Genomic DNA, 22,389 nt, shown 5'->3' with positions numbered 1-22,389 from the left:
AACAAGCAGAAGAAATAGATGGCCTTTTGCTAATCAGTTAGCTGAGGTGTGGAGGAAGCACACCAATGGGGGACTTTAACTGTCCTGACATCAACTGGAGGACCAACTCGGCACCAAGTGGAAGATCAAACAGGTTCCTGACAAACCTAGCAAAAAACTTTCATCCAGACATATTTTACTTAGACTTCAGTAAGGCATTTGACAAAGTAGACCACGACAGAACAATGTGGGATAGGTAATGCCACCACCAGATGGATTTACAATGGCAGATCAATCACACTCAATGTGAAGTTCTCACTATATTGAAATGGAGGGAAGCATGCAGTAGGGTATGTCCAGGTTCTCTTTTAGATCCAGTCCTCCTAAAAATCTCCATAAATGATTTAGATGAGGGACTAGAAGGGGAACTCATCAAATTCCCAGATGACACCAATTTGGTGGAAATAGACAACACTTTAAGAAATAGACTCAAGATGCAGAAGGATCTTGACCAGATGTGGGCATTTTACAGCCTGCAGGCCACATTTAGACTTTTGGCTACCCTGTCCAGTCTGTGGCTCCAAGGTTTCTTGCAACCCTATTGTTCTATAGTCTAAGTCAAAGACTACCTGTATATATACTATTTGCATTAGAAAATGTGCCCATTTAATATAGTCTGTGGTGTGTAAGTCCATAAAAGTCATATTCCTGCAAAAGTACAAAAACTAGTATGTGGGGCTGAGCAATTATTTTCTGCCCAGTTGATGATTACTTATGGGATACCATACTGGCCTTGGAAGTGAGTTAGTGGATTTTTAGTGAAAAATTCCTCATCAAAAAGTGCAAAGAAGAGCAATTAAGATGATTAAAGACCTGGAGACAAATATGAAGAATGGTTGCAGGAACTGGGTATGGCTAGTCTTTCGAAAAGAAGGACCAGGGATGAAACTATAGCAGTATTGCAGTATTTGAGGGGCCGCCACTAAGAGAAGGGAGTCGACTTCATTTGCAAAGCAAAATAAGACAAGAAGCAATGGATGGAAGAGAAGCAACCTGAAATCAAGGAGAAACTTCCTAACAGTGAGAACAATAAACCAGGATTACTTTCAGAAGTTGTGGGTGCTTCATCCCAGGAGGTTTTTAAGAAAAGACTGAACAGCCACTTGTTTGAAATGGTATGGGGACTCCTGCTTCAGCAGGTTGGAGAAGACCTCCAAGGCCCCTTCCAGCTGTGTTCTATTAATAATAATAGTACTTGCCCTCCAAAAAACCTTCAAACTTTGATTTCTTAATGGCTTGTTCTTTTCAGACAATAGTAAGATTTTTTCCTGGATGTTTTTGTGCAATTGGTTGACCACTGTGAGAATTGACTGATGGGACAGGGCCCAATCCAGTAGGCACTGTTATGTTCTTAAATTACTAAATAAGCTACCAACTAATCCAATAAAACTGCATTATTACCCTCAGTAGTTACATAATTAATGTTTAATCTTCATCAGCATGATCTGTCTTTATTATCCTCCAGAATGATTTTGAAAGGACAGGCCAATGTAATTTGTAAGAGGAGACTGCAAATATACAATCTGGGGCCATAATGAAAAAAAACAGCATATCTTAGGTCAAGCCTGCTTGCATCATGGAAGTGGGGAATAACCAACAGCCTGCCAGCCAAAGGTAGACCTGACTTGAATCCCAAAGTTATGAATACTAAAACTAGTTTGAGTACACAGGCAGTCTTCAGTTAACTAATGTAATTGGGACTGTAAATTTCCATCACTAAGCAATATGGTTATAAAGTTCCGTGTCACATGACTGCATCATTTAACAATAGCAACTCAAGCATTCTTGGCTGCTGTTGTTAACCAAATCCCACCCAATTCAACACATTCCTGGCTTGGTCCCTCCCAGCCCCAAGTCTCAGTAAGCTAAGGGACTTCCTCTTCTTCAACTCCACCCATCTCTGCTCTTTCGGCTGCCCTGCCCTTCCCCCTCTACTGGTCTTGCCACCCTGTGCTTTGCTCACTTTGCTTCTAAGTCTTGTGAGAAGGCTCCACACAATTTGGACAAGGCCTCGTACAGCCTCAGGAAGAAGGCCTGGCACAGCCAACGGCTGCCTTATGAAGGGTCAGGCCAGGAGCCGTGGTGGCACAGAGGTGAGGATGCAGTATTGCAGGCTAACTCACCACTCACTCCAGGAGTTCCAGGCACTCGATCCTGACCAGCTCAAGGCTGACTCAGACTTTCATCTTTCCAAGGTTGGTAAAATGAAGACCCACATTGTTGGGGACAATATGTTGACTCAGTAACCCACTTAGAAAGGGCTGTAAAGCACTGTGGAGTGGTATATACCGTATTTTTCGGAGTATAAGACACACTTTTTCCACCCCACAAAGTGGGTGGAAATCTTTGTGCATCTTATACAGCGAATGTTGCCGAAGCCCTGCCCACCCACCAGACCACATCCTTTGGCCTCTGCCTCCCAGCAATTTGCCTCCTTGCAGCACAAACAGCCTGGTCAGGTTCAGCACAGCTTGATTAGCACAAGCAGCTGATTGTCAGTCGGATCAGCCTCCTGACAATCAGCTATTTCAGGCTGCAGGGATCGCCATGGCCTATTGTTGCCTCTGTGCACCCCATTTTCGGCCCCCGCATCCTGTTTTTGGCCTCTGTGTGCCCCGTTTCTGGCCCGTTCCAGGCGGCAGGGCGGCAGAGGCAGATTTGTTTTTCTTATTATTATTACCTTTATTGTCAAAGTACAACATGTGTACAATGAGATTGGCTGAGTCTCCCTTCGTGCACCTATCCCCAACACAACTCACAGTGAGGACAGATGTCCCTAGCTTTGCTGGCTGGGGAATTTTGGGAGTTGAAGTCCTCCAGGCTTAAAGTTGCCAAGGTTGGGGACCGCTGCTTTAAAGGTTAAAACCGGCACTCTGAACTGCATCCAGAAACTTGGGGGTCAGCCCTTGCCAATAAGGCAGAGCTGTGTGGTTTCACTGTTTTCTTTTTTAATATAATTTTAATAAGAATTTTGATTATAATAGTAAAAACAATACAAACTAAACTTAGATAAAGACAAAGGAGGAAAAAGAAGAAGAAAATGTACAGGAAAGAAAAAAAACATGAAGTAGTGACATCCAACCTTTATCACAACAAATATCAACAAGTTTAGTAACTTTTAGCTCCTTTTCAGGTTACAAAAGGATTATCTCTTCATCCCATATCCCATTCCTTATCTATAAATAAATTCATAAAATATAAACTTTTCAGTCCTGGGATCAGAAAAATGTCCAGAAAGAATTGCCAGAACTTGGCAAAAAAAATGGTCTCACTTTTATGTTTTTATGTATTTATATCCCACCTTTATTGTTCTTATAAATAACTCAAGGGAGCAAACATATCCAATACATCTTCCTCCTCCTATTTTTCCAGCACAAGAATCCTGTGTGATTGTTTTGGGTTGAGAGACTGGCCCAGTAACCCAGCTGGCTTTCATAGCTAGGGAGGGACTTGAACTCACGAACTCTTACTTTCTATCCTGGTGACTGAATTACTAGACAAGGCATGTCTAATCTGTAACCCATGAACTGCATGCGCCCCTGGACAGGTAGTAATGCATCCTCACAAGATCGCAAAGTTTTAACATTATTATGTGATTTACATATATTAACTTAATTATGCATTTTATATTTGGCCCAAGACAATTCCTCTTTACTCAATGTAGCTGAGGCAAGCCAGAAGCTTGAACATCCATGCACCAAACTGACTCTTGATTAAATAAATCAACTTTATATTGGTTCCTTTTACTTCTAACAATCTTAATCTCTAATTCAATCAAGCATTATTATAGGATTTAATTTCTCTTTATCCCATTGCACAAAATTTCTTTTAAGGGTTTAATATGCCTCCTTTGTAGATCTAGTAAGAAAATATTTCCCAGATCATTCTCTATTTATATTTTCCTTTTAAGTTTTCAAACATCAGGGAGTTTCTTTTGTATATCCAAAAAGGATCTTTTTCAGATTATTCTCTTGGAGTGTCATCTGTAGTTCCACTTCTGGTACTTTGTCTATCTTGTCAGATAACATTTGCTATAAACCAGTCATTCCCTCATTGACATCTTCTGGACACAATCTATCCACAGAATCAAACATCATTAGTGATACTGTCGATAATATAGCTACCAACTTCTGGCTTCATTCTTTAGAGATCTCCTTTAATATTTCTGATGTTATGTTTCTGTCATTTTGTAAGTCCCAGTATTAATTGACATCAATAACAGACTTGTATTTTTATTCTTCTGCTCAGAATATCTAATCCCCCTTTAAAGTTTAAACTGGTGTCCAGCTTCTGAAATCCTAAAGTAACTTACCTTTGTTGTGGTTTACAATAGCCAGAATAGTCAATATATCACTGTTTTCCATAAGAAACCAATTCATAGCCAATTCCAAAATCTTAGCAATATTCTAAATTTATCCAAATCCTTAATCTATTGAGAAAATAAATCAAATTCTTAGTCTTTTACTGTTCATTTCAAAATATCTTAAGTCCTTACATTTATAATTTTTCAAACTTGTTGTTCCAAAGGTCTATAATAGCTTTAAAATGATTAATAACCGATTTCTAAAAGTGGTTAGAAAGTGAGGCTTGCAAACATGGTGTTCTTTAAAAGGCTCTGTGACAGTTGTGAGCAAGATGGCCGATCCCTTTGTCTCTCAACACTCAAACCCACAGGAAACCATTGTCCTGCAGTTCCCTCACAAGAGGCAGCATCCAGAGGACGTATATCTATTCTCCAAAATAGGCAGGACAAGAACCAATGGATGGAGCCTAATCAAGGAGAGAAGCAGTCTAGAACTAAGGAAGAAACTTCTTAACAGTTAGAACAATCAGTGGAACGGCTGGCCTCCAAGAAGGGTGCTCCAACACTGAAAGTTTTTAAGAAGAGATTGGACAACCATTTGTCTGAAAATAGTATTAGGTTTCCTGCCTGAACAAGGGGTTGGATTAGAAGACCTCTAAGGTCCTTTCCAACTTTATTATTTATTCTGTTCTGTTCCTGTCCTATCGCTATCCAAAGAGATTCTGAAGTTCCTGTTCACCTGTTCTTCAGTCTTCTACTTAAAAAATTATATATTATATATTATAAAATTATATAAAACTTAAGAATATATATATATATATATATATGGATCCTTGGTTGCTGGGTTTTCTCCCACGTAAGATTCGAAGTACTTGAATCTTACGCGAGAAAAACCCGAGCAACCAAGATCCACATGCAAAACTCTCAGAGAACCTCAGAAAACATACATACATACATACATACATACATACATATATATATATATATATACACACACACACACACACACACCCTCCCCTTTTCTTGAAAACCCATCTTTCTGGCCCCCATCACCTTATCCCACTTCACCCACTCTTATCAAAATGTTTCTCAAGGTAACACCTCAAGCAGGGGTGGGATTCAAATTTTTAACAACCAGTTCTGTGGGCGTGGCTTAGGTGGTGGGTGTGGCTTGGTGGTCATGTTATTGGCTGGGTGTGGCCAACTTAACATCACTCACATTGAGGCATGCATCTCCTCGCCTGGCCTCTCATGACTGTGGGGATGCTGCAAGAGTCATAAGTGTGAAAAATGGTCATAAGTCACTTTTTTCAGTGCCATTCTAACTTTGAATGCTCACCCCACACAAGCAAAGTACTAGCAAAGGGGGGGGGGGGACTCCAGAGACGTTCCAGAGACAGGAAGTCTAGTCCTGCCAAAAATGTAATAAGGGTTAATGGAGAGGCAGTTTCTGTAAGCAACACCAGAATGCTTCCTTCCTGCCTTCCTTACAGGATTAGGCCAGTAATTTCTTCTAACAACCAAACTGCTTAGAATGTTAACAACCGGTTCTAGCAAATAGGTGCGAACTAGTAGAATCCCACCCCTGATCTCAAGCCTTTCTCAAGTATCAGGTAACTGAAAAAGTGGAGGTGACAGTAGGAGTAACTGGATGCAGGCCTACCTGGAATTCTTCTTGATTCCTAAGCAGCCGACAGCGTTCCTTTAGCAGTTCCTCCAGTGCTAATTCTGGCTCTTGACACTCTCGCACACCTTGGGGGAAATCTGTTACCAGACTGGAAAGTTCAAGGATATCAGTCAAACAGAGGGAAAGAAACAAGCAAAGCTTAGAGGTGGGTGAATGAGAAGTTAACAATTTCTTTTTTAAAAAAAAAGAATTTGAGTGTCCTTTATTCATTTAATAAAAGAAAGGAAAAAAAGAATGAAAGAAACAGAACAAAAACAGAGAAAGGAATACAACATATTGTATCATGCTGTATATTGAACCTATGCAAAATATATTGATTATATATGGCACAGACATGGATAAGAAGCCATACTTTTTGTTAGCTGAGAGATAACTGAATGTCTTTTGTTTTATTTAACTATTTGTTTGTTTATGGCTTCATTTGATCTGACAACTTGCAAAAATATGAGTCTGGGCAGTATACAACGAAAAAAACAAAATTTGAAACAAAAAACAGTCAGGGTTCATCAACATATATTTTCTATTTTCCAGGATTAGCTTCTCTAACATCCTGGCCCATGTGGCTGAGGGAATAGCCAATTCTTCAAAGTCTTCTTAAAAGTTTAACAGGATAGGGGCCAGTCAAATCTCACAGTAGCTCAGAAGGCCTGTAAGCTAGCAGGGCTGGGCCAGCTGAACCTTGTTTATTTAAAATGAAATCTGGAGCCCAAGGAAACGCCAAGGACCCAGCTACATATTCTTAATATGGTCTGTTGCATATAGCAGATCCTTCGTAAAATAATTTTAATATGATGAAAATTCCCTGTCAGCTAATCTTGGATTTTAAAACAAACCTAATATCAATATAATGAATTAACAAACACAGTCATAGTCTCAAAGAATGGAGAAAGAACCCTTTCCACTCATTGCTCCTGCCAGCCATTCAGCAATCAGTCCCTTCCCTACTCAAATTATAAGCAATGTTTTAAAATTGTACAGTTGCATGTTTCTAAATGTATGCATGTATGTTTTCCATTTGTAAGCCATCCAGTGTTCACTGAAGTGTGCAGCTATAATAAATTTAAATAAAGAGCCAATTGGGTCTAGTGGTAAAGGCACTGAGTTAGAAAGCAATAGACAGTGTATTAAAGTCCCCATTAGCTATGAGAGCCAGGTGGGTAACTTTGAGCCTGTCACTCTCTCTCAACACAACCCACCTCACAGGGTTGTTGTTGTTGTGGGAAAAATAGCAGAAGTGTGTTGGATATATTACCTGTTTTGAGTTATTTGTTAAATAACGAAAGTAGAATATAAATAAATATATGAATAAATAATTTAGTCATTCAATTTCTATAGTTTCCCAATCTCAGTCAATGACTCTAGATGGCTTACAATACAAAAAAACATATTACCATTTAAGTACTAAAAACATTTTAAAACAATAAAAACAAGAATGCAGTTCTTAGCAGTCCATCCACTTAAGTTTCATTATTTAGAGCCTGTGTTTTTCAAACTTGGAAACTTTAAGAAGTGTGGGCCTTAACTTCCAGAATTCACCAGCCACCAGCCAAATCTGGTTGGCAAATCTCAGTGGTTCCCCCTGACGGCAATCACCATAATAACTGGTGAAGAGAAATGTCTTCTGCAGCTCTTATGATGTTTCCTTCCTTCTTTTTTTTTTTTGTCTTCTTCTTTCTTGAGCTACCTCTTTTAGACAGATAGTCCCTCACCTGTTCTGCCAAGGACATTTTCCCCACATCCAAATCCCACTTCTAATTCTCTGAATTTCATTCCTGTTGATACCTGCACAGGGCTCCCAGGACGTGCTCATGGAAGGTACTGTGTTCAGATTGGACCAGAGCCACCAGCTGTTGAACCATGCCCATGGAACAGAGAGTCTCTGCAGGGAGAAAAATGCAGAAGGTGTTAACTCCTCAAATGAAAGTAAAAGTTCCTTTATAGCAAGAGTCAGCAAACTCTGGTATGGACAAGAGGCCAAATCTAGCCCAATATAGGTGTTCCTCAACATACAACCATTTGTTTAGTGACTATTCAAATTTACAATGGCACTGAAAAAAGTGACTTATGTCTGTCTTTCACACAACTGTTGATCATGGTCACGTGATCAAAATTTAGGCACTTGGCAATTGGCAGGTATGTATGGTGGTTGTACTATCCAGGTCATGTGATCACCATTATCCCAGGTCATGTGATCCCAGCCGGTTTCAGACAAGCAAAGTTAGCGGTGCAAGCCAGATTCGGTTAATGACCACATGATTCACTCAATAACTGCAGTAATTTGCTTAAAAACTGTGGGGAAAAAAGGTTGTTACTGACTCAACAACTGCTTTCCTTAGCAATGGAAATTTTTGACTCAACTGTGGTGGCTGAAGTCTATCTGTACTTCTTTTTATGTGGCCCACAAGTGAACAGTGGATAGGGAGGTGGAAGATCACCAGGTCAGAGTTGCAGTCACTATTAGGACAATAGTGTTTGTTTGTTTGTCAAACATGTACAAGATAGCAAGTATAAGTATGGACATAAACAGGAACAAAGGAATTACATACAGATAAATGGGGATAGTAAGACAGGGACGGTAGGCACGCTAGTGCGCTTATGCATGCCCCTTTACGGACCTCTTTAGGAATGGGGTGAGGTCCACGGTAGATAGTTTGAGGTTGAAGCTATGAGGATTTGAGGGTGTAACAGAGTTGGGTAGAGCATTCCAGGCATTGACCACTCTGTTGCTGAAGTTGTACTTTCTGCAATCGAGTTTGAAGCAGTTTACCTTGAGTTTCTATCGATTGTTTGCCCTTGTATTATTGTGGTTGAAGCTGAAGAAGTCATTGACAGGTAAGACGTTGTGGCAGACAATTTTGTTACTATGCTTAGATCAGACTGTAGGCGTCACAGTTCCAGATTGTCCATGCCCCAAATTTCAAGCCTGGTGGCATAAGGGATTCTATTGTGAGTAGAGGAGTGGACTACTCTTCTTGTGAAATACCTCTTGTCCCGCTCAATCGTGCTAATGTCCAATAGACAGAGTGGGTTCCAGGCAGACGAGCTGTATTCAAGAATTGGTCTGGCAAAGGTTTTATATGCCCTAGTTAGCAATACAATATTACTGGAGAAGAAGCTTCACAATTAGGTTAACAACTCTTAATGACAATGTTGTTACAGTGAGCTCTGGGGCTTAGATCATTTGAGATGAGTACTCCTAGGACCTTGACAGAATGAGGGTTGTCTACGAGATTGTTTCCACCCAACGTGTATTTGGTGTTTTGATTTTTATTACCAATGTGTAGGACAGAGCATTTATTAGTTGAGATTTGAAGTTGTCAACTGCACAACCATTCATAGTCAAGGTCCCTTTGTAGGGCAGCAGCATTGTCAGTGGTGTTAAATAATTCTGTCATCAGCGAAGAGGAAGCAGCTGCTTTTAATATGATTGCATAGGTCGTTGGTGTAAAGCAGAAAGAGTGCAGAGCCTAAAATGCTGCCTATGGGGACATAGCTATTAACTGGTGCTGGATTTGATAGGGCCCCTCCTATTTTGATTATATGTCGCCTGTTTGACAGAAACATGGCTATCCACTTCCGTAGGGATCTGGAGATGCCGTAAGAACTTAGTTTCAACAGGAATTTTTCATGCACCATTGAATCAAAGGCTTTACAGAAGTCTATGTAAATATAGACTTCTAATAAAAATCTAGTAAAAGTAAGTCCCAGGTCTGAAAGTATTCAGTTTCCTTCTTTTCCTTGATTGTAAGTGTTAGCCTATCCATTTCTGCACATTCGAATATTTTTTAAATTACATTTTCATCTGTTGGGATGCCTTCACATTACCACTGTTGTGCAAATACAATTCTAGCTGTAGTCAGTACATGCAAAATCAAATATGCATTCCCTCTATTGTATTGATCCAGAAAAATGCCCCCCCAAAATATCTCTGGTTTCAAGTCAATACATTGTCTTATCATTTTTTCCATCCATGTGTGGATTTTTGATAATGTGAGCCATGTGTCTCGTGGTATTTCCAACATTTTGCAGACTTATCCTTAAATATCTTTGCTAAACTTAATGGCAGAGAATGCTACCTATAAAACATTTTATAAAGATTTTCTTTGTACGCAATAGACATTGTTAATTTATAATTTCTATCCCATAGTTTCTGCCACTTATCTAACTCAATCAGATAGCCAAAAAAATTTGCCCATACTATCATTGTCTCTATTACTTGTCCATCTTCCATCTTGATACTTAATAAGTAGCTATATAATTTATTATTTTTTCATCTGTTCCTGTTAACAACTGATCTATTTATGTTAGTTCTTTAACATCATATTCATATCTAGATTGTATCTGCAAATATGACCACCATGTTATCTCAATCCCTTGATCACTCAGTTCCTGTTTGGTTTTAATTTCCTCCTTTTTATTCAAAATATCTTTATATATGGTAATATTCTCCATATCAATAACATTTGCTTAAATCAATGTCTCCATTGTTGAGAGCTAGACCAGTATTTTCAAATAATGTTGTTCTTTAATTTTCTCCTGAACTGATAATAGTGCATTTCTAATATAATGTTTTTGGAAATAGCTATATATTTTATTTTTTCCGTACCATAAAAAAAACATGCCAACCCAGTTGGAGATCATGTCCCTCCAAGGTCAATAGTCTTTTGTTTCTCAAGCCAATCCATTCTTTCACGCAAGTGAATATCAAAACTTGATAGTACAATTCCCAATCTGGTAGCCCAAGACCTCCTCTATTTTTAGAATCTTGCAACATTTTAAAACTTTTATCTGCATTAAGTCTGAATCTTCTTTTGGAATAAGAGTAACGTTTGCTTCCATTGCGACCTTCTGACAACAAAGTCAATGAGGAAGCCAAGTTCACTTAAAAACAATTTGACAAATTTAACAACTAGTGATTCACTTAACAACCGTGGCAAGAAAGATAATAAAATAGGGCAAACTCACTTAACAAATATTTCACTTAGCAACAGAAATTTTGGGCTCAGTTGTGGGCGTAAGTCAAGGACTATCTGTGTAAGTTTAAGTGCTATTGCTATCTGGCCTTTTACAAAAAAAGAGCTTGATGATCCTTGCTTTATGTGAAGATATGCTGCCTGGCTAATAATCTGGCTGAATGTACACAATATATTTAACCTGTGCTGAATTAACCCATTTTAAAGTTCACACAATACGGCCAGTACACAAGAACGTTGGAGCTTGGCACAACAGGGTAGACCACCTAGGTACATTTTAAAAAAGAAATTGATCTGCTTATATATTCTGTGGGAAATATATTTCTTTTTTCCAGAAATAAAATAGGCCAGCACAAACATATTATAGCAATATTTCTTTATTCCTGTCACGTCCCCTTTATCCCACCCCCAGTGCTTGAAGGAGACCTAAGCTGGACCTGAGCTGGACCGGTGTGAAAGCAGCCCTTGTCTCCTGATTTCCACACCATCCAAGGGCCACTTCAAGGAGTCTAAAATCCATTCTCAAACACAAAATGCTGTTGACTGCAGTGACTGGGAACAGAAGCACAAGAAACAGGGCAGGAATTGGCAACCAGAGGAGCACATTTCATCCTGGCTTAGTTTCCTGCTCATCAAGAGGGAGCATTTATTTTTTGCTCAGAGCTGCAAAAGACCCTCAGCCTCATATTTCAAAACCCTATTTATAAAGAGTTATTCTAGGACCAGCCAAAGAGTGATCCAAACATAGTTTCCCCCCACCCATTACTTCCTTTATTAACAATCTCTGTGTATCATTCTATTCTCTGTGGACTGTGAAAATGGTACAGGAAAGATCAAGGCATTTAAGCAATCCATACACACAGCTCAGGGGGTGCCCACAATCATACGGTGGGTCAAAGGCGCATTGAAACAGAAGGGGTTTTCAAGACTCAGGGAATGCAAGTAACCTCAGGGCCCAACACCTCTCCAAGACGAAGAGAATGTCCTTGAGAAATGTTTTTATTCTATTCAGCTTCTCAAGTTCTATTCAACCATTCTATTCAACTTCTCAAGTTCTTTCATTCCGAAGGAGAAACACAAACCCTAATATAACAAGTCTGGTTTGGCCTTAGCAGGTTGCATATATCACAGAAACCATGCTTGGTAAAACACCGTTTTGTGATTCCAGCTAATTCCTATGAAAGCAGGGATTAAGCAAGTCACAGCTGAGTGAACCAAGTCAAAAAGTAACTTTATTCACTGGCATCTGCACCGTTGTAAGTAAAGTGTGTGTCAACGTCCGAGACAGCACACTGTTTCAGAGTTGCCACACACAAGCAGGTGGAGGGGGTGCATGGGGGCACAGATGGGTGTCGGGTGATGGGACTCACACTGGGAGAAGAGCCAGGAAGGCAAGCCAGCTGTGTGCAGTTCAGAAGCCATCCAGGCCTGAAGAGTACTAGCTGGAGCCGGCTGGGAGCAACCAGGAACAGAAGGGTGGGGGGCGGGTGTTGAGTCTATATAGCCAGCTGGCTAGCAGAAGCCAGTAATGCTGGCTAGAAACCCTTTACTTGTATGGTTCACTATATGCTAAGCTGAGACCCCGGTAAAGAGACCCATTCTGCACAGTGCGGCCTCTTTTGCTGGCTTGGTTTGGAACCGTGGCAGTGGAATTATTAAAACTTGGACGAGACAAAAGTTCAAAACTATTCAGTCATGTAATTCACATGTGAATCAGTCTCCTTCTATTGCCGAGTCTATACTACTCTATTAATCTCAGTGAGGACACAAAGAAATACCTGATTCTATGTATACTATTTTTGCCAATGCTGGAGCAAAGAAATAAAATGTGAAGGAATATTGAAACTGATGACACACATTAGTTTGGAACAGCACGAGGACTTGATACGCAATGATGTCAAACTCAGGGCACGCGGGGGGCGGGGGGTGGGGGGGAGAGAAGATCCAGCCCACAGGGTTCTTATGTCTCACCCACAGGGCCACCCTGGAAACAGCAAAGGACCGTAAACCTCCTGGGTCCAGTTTTTGCTGGCAAAGGGTTGCAGGAAGCCATTGCAGCCAAAATGGGGCCACGTGCCCCACCCCCCAAGCTCCGGGCTAGCAAAACAAACTCAAAACAAAACAAAAGGATAAATATTTCCCCTTTTGCATTTGAGCATGCAAGAAGGGACAGGAAAGGAGAAAGGGAAAGAGGAAAGACGAAGAAAAAGAAGGGAAGATGGGAAGAGAGCAAGGAAGGAAAAATACGGAAAGAGGGGAACGGAAGAAGAAAGGAGAATAAAGAGGGAAGGAAAAGGAAAAAAAGGAAGGAAGGAAGGAAAGTTATCATGAGAGTGAGGGAGGGTCAGAGAGAAGTCCTGCCTTAGCACTTGGCCACCACAGGTACCCCTGACACAAGTGACCTTGACCTGGCCATGCACCACCCCATGCCTCCTCCAAGGTCAAATGCAACCCTGATGCAGCCCTCAATGAAATCGAGTTTGATACCCTTGTCCTAATGCATCCAACAACTGCTAGCGGGGCTTTAAAGAGTCTTCACAAGGTAATTTCTGTGTATGTTAGAAATACAGGCAGTCCTCATTTAGCAATCATAACTATGACCGGCAACTTGTTCATTGAATGAAGTGGTTGCTAAGTGAAACCCTGACTGTGTTTATGATTTTTAGCTTTCCTTTGTTTTTCAGACTGCAAAGGTTGTAAATGTGAGGATTGGTCATAACTTTTTCACCATTGTTGTAATTGTGAATGGTTGCTACATGAGGCAGTCACTCAATGAGGACTGCTAGTAACCTTCAGGAAGCTGGTCTATTCCAAGAAGAAACGTAGGTTACAAGATCCAAAGGAAGCAAAGCAGACTTTATTCCCACCAAGAGGGAAGGTCTGATTTCCTGGTAGTGGCTGGTTTTATTGGTGGGAGCAATTCTGATCAGAAACTATGGGCCTGTCAGAACCAGAAGCCTTCAATAGTTATGACCATAAAAAAACACAGACCAGGAAAGCCAGGGAATTTCAGATAGGTAGGTTAAAGAGATCACGAAAGAGGCAATAAAGAATTCAATATTTAAAGACTGGTTAGACCAGGGGTAGGGAAACTTGGCTCTTTTATCACTTATGGACTTCAACTCTCAGAATTCCTGAGGGAGTCATAAAATGTAGGACATATATTAAACAGTCCCATTCACGTCAAAATTGATTTCCCTCACAACTGAAAAACCAGTAGACCAGGGATGAGGAACCTTTTATGGCCTCCATAGGAATTCTGGGAGTTGAAGTCCATAAGTGATAAAAGAGCCAAGTTTGCCTACCCTTGGGTTAGACTGACATGATTCCTAAAATGAAGTAGGAGAAAGTCAACTTGCCACAAAGGACAGCAACTCCCTTCCTGCTCTTTTTTCACCCATATCCCCATAAAAAAAAAAGACTCTGACCTTTTTGTTCTGGGTGGTTTATGAGAAGATTCTGGAGGAGGAAGGCTGATTTCACCTTCAGTTTCTGTACATTACTCTGCATGGCCCTCATGAGGACAGAGAAACCATCAAGGCGTAAGAATTGCTGTAGGCCAGCTTCTTGGGCTCTTACTAAGCCTGTTAGCAGAAGGAAATAACAAGAAAGAAGGATGAGAATTAGCAAATGCAGACTGAACAATGATGGAACAAGGTGCGGATGACCTCATGCAGTTCCAAACCCAGGTCAAGATTCACATCCCACCCACTTATTTCATCCCCAGATAGTATAACGAAGAACGAGAATGCTATTATCCAAGAATCACTATGATTACATCCTATAACATTCATTAAATACCAGAACAGCCATGACACTATACAATTATATGAAATCCTGGTATTCACTCCTGCTCACCTATCACCTTCAGGCCATACTTTCCTACAATCAACTTGAACATTGGAATTAACTCCCAATGTCTAGATAAATTCCACTGTTGAGGACATGATTTTCAAATGACAAATTTGGGTTCCTGAGCTGTACATTCCAAGTTTGCTCCAGGCATCTAATAATGGTTTGTTTCAGGAAAACTCCAATAGGCCAGGGTATCTTAGCATCACAGAATCCTGTGCTGTTTAGGCATAAGCACAAGAGGCAATTTGCAACCAATTACAGCATTTTCACTAAGTGTATGTGGTGCTTTGATTTTTGCTGCCTGTTTTTAGAATGCTGCTAGCTGCTGTTGACAGTGTCTTGGAAAGAAGAAAAAAAGAACAGAAAACAAAGTTTAAGGTAAGAAAACTCTTTACCTCCATATGATATATTGACCTATAACTTCACAGCCCCTTGCGGTTATTATGATGGTTAAAACTCACTGGAGTGGTAATGCAAAATATCATAAGTTTTGCCACACTGATGTGTAGAATGACCCAATTCATTAACAACCCAACTGCTAAAAGTGATAATAATCATAAACACATTTTAAAAAGTCGTAACAATTGGTTTCCTAACTAATCAGGAAAGTGGTGTTATGGAAGCACTAAATCTTCCTCCTCTTTTCCCTATAGTAAATGGTTCCAGTGCTTGCTTGTTTGGTATTTATACATACATACATACATGCATGCATAGCATGCATACATACATACATACATACATACATACATACATGCATACATACTTCGTATTTCTTAACTGCCCACTCTCTGTTTTAATAATTTATATTATTTTATTTAGGGAATTTATATTGCCACCTATTCTCACCAGGCTCATTTAATGGGCATTGTTGTCTAAGAAAATAAAAACACTAGATTTCTTTTTCCACCGTTGCACAGCTAACAGCCATATTGGGAGAGATCTCCTACATCGCTTTCAGCTTGGCTCTCATTCACTAAGCAGCCACTCCACTCACAAGAAATGGCAAAAAGCGCCTTGATCCGAACAGCCTCGCTGGGGTCATGATCCAGCAGCCGCAGCAGCTTCCTCATGCAGCCCAGTGCCAGGGCCTGCTCTTGAACCATAGGCACATTCTGGGCACAGGTGCCCACCAAATGGGCTGTTCGCCATCGCAGTTCCTGCTCTTCATGTTCCAAGTATCGGTGGACCAACAGCCGCATGCCCTCCAGTTTGCAGAAATCTGGAAGATGATTGAAAGCAATACAGGTAAGCCCTTGACTTACAACCAATCACTTAGCAACGGTTCAAAGTTATGATGGTCCACGAAAATGTATTGTGACCTGAACAGAAAGTTCTGACACACACACACACACACACACACCTTGCGATCATACAATAGTATTTTGGTGTTCAGCAACCAGACTGCATTTATGACCATTCGTAGCATCTGAAGCTCAAATCACAATTTACACTGGGTTTTTGTTTTCCAGAAATTGCTGTTTTCTTCCAGTTTCTAGCAAAACACAGCCACTGAAGTTTAATAACCTCAGATTTACAGAACAGCCATAGTAATTCACTTAACCACTGACATAAAAAAGTTGTAAAATCAAGTTGGTTGCTTTATGAGCTGCTTAAAGACCAATACGATTTATAACAATATTTCCGGTCCTTATTACAGTTGTTACTCGTGGAATGTCTGTAACAGAAGAAAACAGTGATACTGGCTAGAATACCTGGTCCTACTCCCTCTGTTGTGGCTCAAGGAGTAAGGATACAACTGCTTTCTCAACTTGAATGACCTCCAGGTATGTGGACTTCAACTCCCAGAATTCTACAGTAAATATACCTAAGCTGAGAATTCTGGAAATCTGTACTTTTACATTTGTGATTCTCCAGTGATTTCCACTAGCGTATTTTGCATATTAAGAATTATACCTACCAGTCAATGAACTGCACCCATGTGTACCTCCCATCCCAAAATCCTTTGAAGCCCACCCAGATTATACTGCCTCAAATTGCCCAAGTGCAACGTGTAATTTCTCAGAAATAAAAACAAACAAGCCTTTGTTTGATTTTATACATGTAAAACCATGAAAAACCCATCCTTTTAAAAATACCTTTCCCAAATACTTCTCAATTTGCATTAACAGCATGGCCATAATCCCCGAAGCCATAAAATTAGTGTAGGGGCTGGCTTTCAAAAGTCACTCTCCTTTGATTTAAACTTCCTGTTACATTTTCTTTGGGAAGTGCTGGTGAAGGTTTTCTTTTTCTTGGGACAAGTGACAATATGGTGGGGCAAAAATTTTATTCAGCTCAGCTGGTTTTGAATTCCTTATCTTGCCATAACTTGGTTTGGCTGCAATCATTATTTTAAGTCAAAGTTTCCCAAACTTTTAAGAACACGTGTGGACTTTAGAAGGGCTAACTGAGGGAATTCTGGGAGTTGAAGTTCACATGTCTTAAAGTTGCTGAGGTTGGGAAACCCTGTGCTATAAGTGAATTTCCTCTTAGAGAGATATATGCTTCATTTTTCTGAAACATCTGAGTTGGAATCAGGGAAAATAATACTGCAGTATGGACCTCTTATGCTCAAATAACAATTTTTCACGTACACAGGTATGAGATTGTTTTTGTACCTGCAGCGTTATCCAAGTTTTCACACAACTCTGCCAGTACATCGAGGGCACTTTCCCTTCGGTCAAGATCTGAATGCATTTCCTCTGAACTTTCCCCACGTTCTGCTCCTGGGCTTAACTCTTCTAAAATACGCAGGCATTCCTTCATTTGCTCCACTTCATCCATCTGACCACGAAATGCCTCAACCATGGCTTCCTGCAACCACTGTCTCCTCTGGGAAATTGACCATTAGTGGTGAGAAGAAGAGGGGAGGAATGAAAATTGGTAAAAAATGTTCTCTTTTTGTGTTTAGGATGCCTTAAATGCTGTATTAGAGCTTACTTTTTTCTCTCAGAGCAATATGCAGTATGAAGATGGTGGCACAAGCAGTTATCCCAAAGGCAATAATGTAGCACAATCACCAGTGAGTAACTAATCAGTAAATACAAAAAAACCTAGTATAACTAAATAAGAACCAGGGGAAAAATCAACAATAATCCTATTAATTAAACTGATTTGAGAGAGCACCACAGATCCGATATTACCATGTCTAGGGATAGATTAAACCCAGGTTTTCCTAATTCTTAGGAAGACTCAGCACTTAATTTAGGATGATAACATCTCATTTCCTTGCTGAAGGCATCAGAAGTGTTTATATGTTTAGTTTTCACCTTTCCCTCAATGAATTCTATTAAAAGTAATTCTACCATTGTAAATAAGGTTTGTTAGAGATGCATACTTTATTTTTTTCTTTCTTCTTGCGCACAATATAGGCTGATAATTAACATTACCATCATCATCTAGATCAGTGTTTTCCATCCTTAGTCATTTTAAGATGTGGATTTCAACTCCCAGAATTCCCTAGCCAGCATTTGCTGGCTGGCGTATTCTGGAGTTGAAGTCCACACATCTTAAAATGATTAAGGTTGAGAAACACTGATCTAGATTTAAAGGTAGTCTTTCGTCCAGGCACTATACATTCTCTCTTCTATTTTTTCTCCCCAAAACCCAAACAAACCCATGAAGTAGATTCTGCTAACTCTCCAAAGCCATCCAGCAAGTTTCCCTGTCTAAGAATGGACTTGAATCCATGCGTCCATTATCCTTGTCCAACATCCTACTAGTAAATCTAGGGCCTCTGCTTCGTGTCTTATTTCCTGCCTGGATAATCAGGAATCCCTTATGTCTAAACGATGGACTCGATTCCCTCTCCTGATGAGCCCAGGTGCACACCTCATCAGACATAGGTTCCGTCTGACCAGGTTCGGCATTGCCTGCCATGACTGCCATCTGCAGCAACCCCTGCAAATTGCGGGGATGCTCACGCGGTGGCTGGTTCCCATCTGTACCCCCTTCAGCCATGGTTGGAGAACGTGGATGCAAGTCACGAACGTGGAGGCAAATCACCAAAACTGTAAAGGAACTGCAAAGAAAGAAACAGAAAGAAGAATAAGTGGAAGGGGGGAAAAAAACCCACTGTGAGCCTAATCACAAGATCAGCCATATCTTTGCTTCAGTCCTCACTTTTCCGAAATACCTCTTCCCTCTTTATAAGCAAAAACTTAACCCAATACAAGTGTTCTTCACCAGAGTGCCAGCTTGCCAGCCTTAATTTCTCTTTAGAGTCAGAAGACTTAATTCCATTTGTACTTCTCCCACACAACAATCCAAGCTACCTGCTAGGGCAGAGATTCCCAATCTTGGCAACTTTAAAATGAGAGAAATGACATGTGGACTTCATCTCCCAGAATTCCCCAGTCAGCATGGCTAGCTGGGGAATTCTGGGAGTTGAAGTTCATGCACCTTAAAACTGCCAAGGTTGGGAACCCTTGTGCTAAGAAGTCAAAAAAAGCTACAACCATAACCATAAAATCAAAGCCCCGTCTCTTTTTATGTGTGATGTGTGATGCACCATCTTGACTTTTTTTACTTCTCCCCTACAGACAACCTTTTCAACCATCACATGGTACACCTAATACTTACTTCATGGCCACTGAACAAATTCAGCCCTCACTATTATACAAAAATGGATCATAGAAGACCAGTTTCCTGCTCAATGCAGGAATTCAATTAAATAATCTGAAGGAGCTTCTTTTGTCTGAACACATTCAGGGAAAGAAAACCATCACTTACTCTGAATAGGTATAATTCCATTTTTTGTCTGAATTATTGAGTGAGAAGTTACATATCTCTAACTACCAAGATATCTTAAAAGACTATCTTCTAATTTTCTATTGCTTAGAGAATTGTAACTAGCTTTTGCCCACTAGATGTCAGCTGTGGAGACTTAGCTAAAGATTTTTAGGATTTCTTTCATGGGAAAATGGATGAGAACAGAATATTGTCCATCAACAAAAATAACACTTTGGAAGACATGAGAATAGAAAGAATAAGACAGAATACAGATGAGAAATCCTGTTCTGGAAAACCTGAATCCCACAAATTCCACTCTATATATGTATACAAACACCACCAGTGAAGAACTCAGCTCATTCATTCTACCTTTTTATTCAATATTTTATCATTACTTTCTTTTATAAATCAAATGTTTATTGTCAATGCACAACATGTGTACAATGAAATTGAAAAATAATACATAATTCAAGGTGGTGAACATGTCTAATCCTCCATCCTCTTCCTACTTTCTCTACAACAGCCTTGTGTGGTAGGTTGGACTGAGAGTTACTGGCCTAAAGTCATCCAGCCAGCTTTCATGCTTAAGGCAGGACTCAAATTCACTATTTCTTGGTTTCAAGCCTGGTGCTTTAACCAAACTGGCTCTCCTGATGTAACCCAAGGGATAAATCATGTCAAGTGTGAACTAGTTCCTGTCCCCAGTCCAGCATCATGTAATAGGAATTTTCATTGCCTCCAACTGTAGATCAACAGACAAATTATGCTATTTTGGTTCCTAAGTCATGCATGGATCCAAACTGAGAATTGTAAACTCTGAACCAAGATATGAGGATTATTGTATTACCACCCCAACAAATCCCAAGGCCATTATTTATTGGTGTGGCATAATCTCAAAATTACAAGTAATCCTCGACTTATAACCACAACTAAGCCCCAAATTTCTGATGCTAAGTGAGACATTTGTTAAATGAATTTTGCCCCATCTTACGATCTTCCCTGCCACAGTTGCTAAGTGAATCATTGCAGTTAGTAATACCATTGTGAAGTCAACCTGTCTTCCCCATTGACTCTGCTTGTCAAAAGGTCGCAAAAGGTGATCAGGTGACCCCGGGACACTGCAACCGTCATAAATATGAGTCAGCTGCCAAGTGTCTGGATTTAGATCATGTGTCCATGGGGATGCTGAAAGTCTGAAAAATGGCCATATCACTTTTTTTCAGTGTTGTAACTGCAGTCACTAAATGAACTGTTGCAAATAGAGAACAACCTGTACTTTGGACATTTCCTTTGCTCTCAGCTTAATCTACCTTACAAGACTGTTGTTCCAAGGCTGAAATAAAGCAGTGAAAGAATTATGTACAAAAGAAGGCATGAAAAAACAAACAAAAGCAATAACTCATCCTACGCAGTTCTTGCTCCTACTGAAGAATATTTGTAGCTTAGGTTTGACATGAGGGGTCTCCTCTATAGAATATAAACTGACAGGAAACTGCACTCCTTACTAGCACTGATGGCATTACCTAGTTTGGCTAATGAAACGCCTGCAAGAAAACAAGCAACTCAGAGAGCACCTCAATTCTTGCTTTCGTTTTCCAAAAATCGCCAGAAATCTTTTTCCCAGTTGTCTCTCCTGAAGCTCTAGAAATGTAAAGTTAGGAATCAGAAAGTCCATAGCCTTAGGCTCTTCTCGCCATGCCAACGTCTTCTTCCCAGGAGATGTGTAGTACTGACCTAGAGTGCAGGACTGTTGTAATGTTTACAAATAGGTAATAATAGCTCTGAAGGTGGGGAAGGCCGGCACCTTATTTACAAGCAGGAAATGGCATTGTGTGTGTGGGGGGTTTCCACTAAGTAACTGAAGACTACAGGATTTTCCCAGACATGCCAAAGGGAGTTTGACGGGGGTGGCGATTTGCCTTTCTGAGAAACGGGACTGGCATTTCCCTAAAGGCCAAATACAGGTTACAACCAGCTACAGGTTTCCAAGAAATTGACGGAGTGAGTTCGGGGAGACCCCAATGTCCTTGCCTTCTTCCCTACACCCCATGATGAACCCCTTTTCTCCTGGAGGGGGGAATCTCCCTTTTCTTTATTTTCCCTTCCTTCAAACCTTCCCCATTTCTGGGGGAGGCCCTTCCTCCCCTCCCTGTTCTACCTGCCTCCGCCCTCCCCATGTCCAGGTACCTCTCGGGGATGTCCGCTCCCCACGTCGATCGGCCACTCTCCCGCCGGTCCTGCTTGCAGCTCACCCGACAAATGACACGCTTCCCTCCCCAGCCAAGCTTCCGCAAGCGGCCATAAGGCAACCGCATGCGAAGGAAAAGGCGGAGACTTGGTGGTGGTGGTGGTGGTGGGGAGACTCGGGAGCCCCTGGTGGCGGCTTTCGGGAATTACAGCAGACACCCGTTCTGCTTTCGTAAGCGGCAACCTCTCGCGTCACTGGAGAGGCGTGACGGATGCTCTCCGCAGACTCCCGTCAACGAAGAAACCCTGAGATCCTAAGGCTAAGGAGGTGGGGGAAGAGCAGACTCCCCCTTCTTGGCGGGGGTCTCTCAAGTGCCAAAGGGTTCCGAGTTGAGACACGATTTTTGCTTGTTCTTGAACGCATCCCCATTAAGTTAACCCTCATTGCCATTTTTTATTGTGGGCATATGACACACATTTAAAATGAAATTCTATTGTCTGTTTTCAAAAGAAAGTGTACAGTATATGTCTACCCATACCTATACAACACACAAACACACGGGGGTGGGGGCTTCATGGCATCTGAAGCAGAACATCTAGATTCAGTCACAGTT

The 22,389-nt window shown here is 40.7% G+C and overlaps 1 protein-coding gene across 1 annotated transcript in view; it reads right to left on the bottom strand.

Annotated features, from left to right (window-relative positions):
* Positions 1–21,917, bottom strand: part of HSPBP1 (HSPA (Hsp70) binding protein 1) — a 30,190-nt gene extending 8,273 nt beyond the window's left edge. The window contains exons 1-7 of the mRNA XM_026711871.2: positions 21,776–21,917; positions 18,689–18,878; positions 17,476–17,689; positions 15,852–16,076; positions 14,431–14,586; positions 7,812–7,908; positions 6,006–6,117 (exon numbers count right to left, since the gene is read on the bottom strand). Of these exons, the coding sequence (XP_026567656.1) occupies positions 6,006–6,117; positions 7,812–7,908; positions 14,431–14,586; positions 15,852–16,076; positions 17,476–17,689; positions 18,689–18,878; positions 21,776–21,903 (1,122 nt within the window). The 5' untranslated portion in view covers positions 21,904–21,917. The remainder of the gene's footprint in view (positions 1–6,005; positions 6,118–7,811; positions 7,909–14,430; positions 14,587–15,851; positions 16,077–17,475; positions 17,690–18,688; positions 18,879–21,775) is intronic.
* Between the last annotated feature and the right edge of the window lie 472 nt (positions 21,918–22,389).

This window comes from Pseudonaja textilis, chromosome Z (genome assembly GCF_049901715.1).
Source record: "Pseudonaja textilis isolate UNSWEBS1 chromosome Z, rPseTex1.2, whole genome shotgun sequence".
Classification (NCBI taxonomy): domain Eukaryota; kingdom Metazoa; phylum Chordata; class Lepidosauria; order Squamata; family Elapidae; genus Pseudonaja; species Pseudonaja textilis.
The sequence above is the reverse complement of the archived record's forward strand: the minus strand, read 5'-3'. Positions and strand labels throughout refer to the sequence as shown.